The sequence below is a fragment of the Nymphaea colorata genome, chromosome 3 (genome assembly GCF_008831285.2).
Source record: "Nymphaea colorata isolate Beijing-Zhang1983 chromosome 3, ASM883128v2, whole genome shotgun sequence".
NCBI classification, from domain to species: Eukaryota; Viridiplantae; Streptophyta; class Magnoliopsida; order Nymphaeales; family Nymphaeaceae; genus Nymphaea; species Nymphaea colorata.
The window spans coordinates 22,801,224-22,802,676 of record NC_045140.1 but is presented as its reverse complement, the minus strand read 5'-3'; the positions used below and the strand labels follow the sequence as shown (position 1 = coordinate 22,802,676).

The 1,453-nt window shown below is 46.2% G+C and overlaps 1 protein-coding gene across 1 annotated transcript; it reads left to right on the top strand.

The window, feature by feature from the left end:
* Positions 1–925, top strand: LOC116249857 (zinc finger protein 7-like). The gene has a single exon (XM_031623159.2). It carries the CDS (start codon positions 233–235, stop codon positions 755–757), a length of 525 nt encoding a protein of 174 aa, XP_031479019.1. The 5' UTR covers positions 1–232; the 3' UTR covers positions 758–925.
* The last annotated feature ends 528 nt before the right edge of the window (positions 926–1,453 follow it).

Genomic DNA, 1,453 nt, shown 5'->3' with positions numbered 1-1,453 from the left:
AGTGCACCTCTCTGTGTGTGATGCTTGCTCTGCATTCCTTTCCACATATTCGTCCCCCCTCACCTTTTTTATATAAGGCAGATGTGCATCGCGCTGCAAAGCCTTCCTCCATCATCTACCAGTCTGAGAGAGCTTCTTCACCTTTCATATAGGGGGAATCTGTAGTACACTGAAAAGCCTTCCTCCATCATCTACCAGTCTAAAAGAGCTTCCTCTCCTTTCATATAAAGGGATGTCAACCGCAAGCAAGCCAGCTTCCCGGGAGGAAGACAGTTCATCTTCATCATGGCTGAACCTGAGCTTGGGAGCTAGTGACGCGGATGTTTGTATGGATGCCTCATCCAAGGCACCGTCAAAAGTTTTTTCTTGCAACTTTTGCATGAGAAAGTTCTACAGTTCCCAGGCTTTAGGCGGCCATCAGAATGCTCACAAGAGAGAAAGGGGATTGGCCAGGCGGACTCGAAGGCCGGTAGCCGGCGCAGGCATGGGCATGGGCATGGCCTTCCATCCTCCCCAATTCCGCTCCTTGGGTGTTCACCCTCATGCACTTGTCCACATGCCTGTCCAAAGAGAAGGCAACAGTGTGGCTAGGTTCGAAGACCATGTCGGCTCTATCTGGCCACCTTTTGTACTTGAAGAAGCCATGGAGTTCGTGTGGCCTGGAAGCTTTCACGTGGACCCTGCTACTGGCAATGTGGTTGCAACCGCGCCGGGGGAACCAGAGTTAGTGAAGCTGGATTTGTCCCTTGGTCTCTGAAGGATGCAACATCCACCACTTTCTCCTTGCTCTTCTGCTTTCGATTTGTTATTTGTTACCAACAAAGGAAAGTTAAGCTTGTAAAAGAATGGGGAGGTACAACACTGCTGGTTGGTACCGTCTCATGTATCCTTTTGGCTTTTAAAATTATACAGAATCTGTTCCGCACTTGATTGCTCCAAAGCCCACTTTTATTGTTGTGATCTGTTATCAAGATCAAGCTTGTTGAAAGTTTCCTGCCACAAAGACTACCAAATAATAAATTTAGGGGCGGCAGTTATGCTGAAATCCTAGGAAAGTCTACTCTCTGTGAAACGCAAACCTTGCATTTCCGTCAGAAAACAGATCTTTCATTCAATCGGAGGACCTCGCTGCCACTTTCTTATGGAGATTTTGTTTACCCGTCCTGAAAAAGCAGCCTTTTTTCTTACGAAAGGAAAGTCTCTTTCATACGAAGGGGATGAAAACAGACGAATGGTAAGAGCCTTCTTTCCTTTTGTTGTTCGACATCACAGGCTTCTTTCCGAGACGTCTTATTCTTCATGCTGTAGTATCTGTAAAGCATGAAAATATAGAGTGCCCAACACACACAATCCTTCTCCATTAAGATAACGTGGAAAGTTGCCAGTACATGGCTAGGGATCAGACTCAAGACACATATAAATTGAAGAAATTTAGGCGTTCAATACCTGCAGT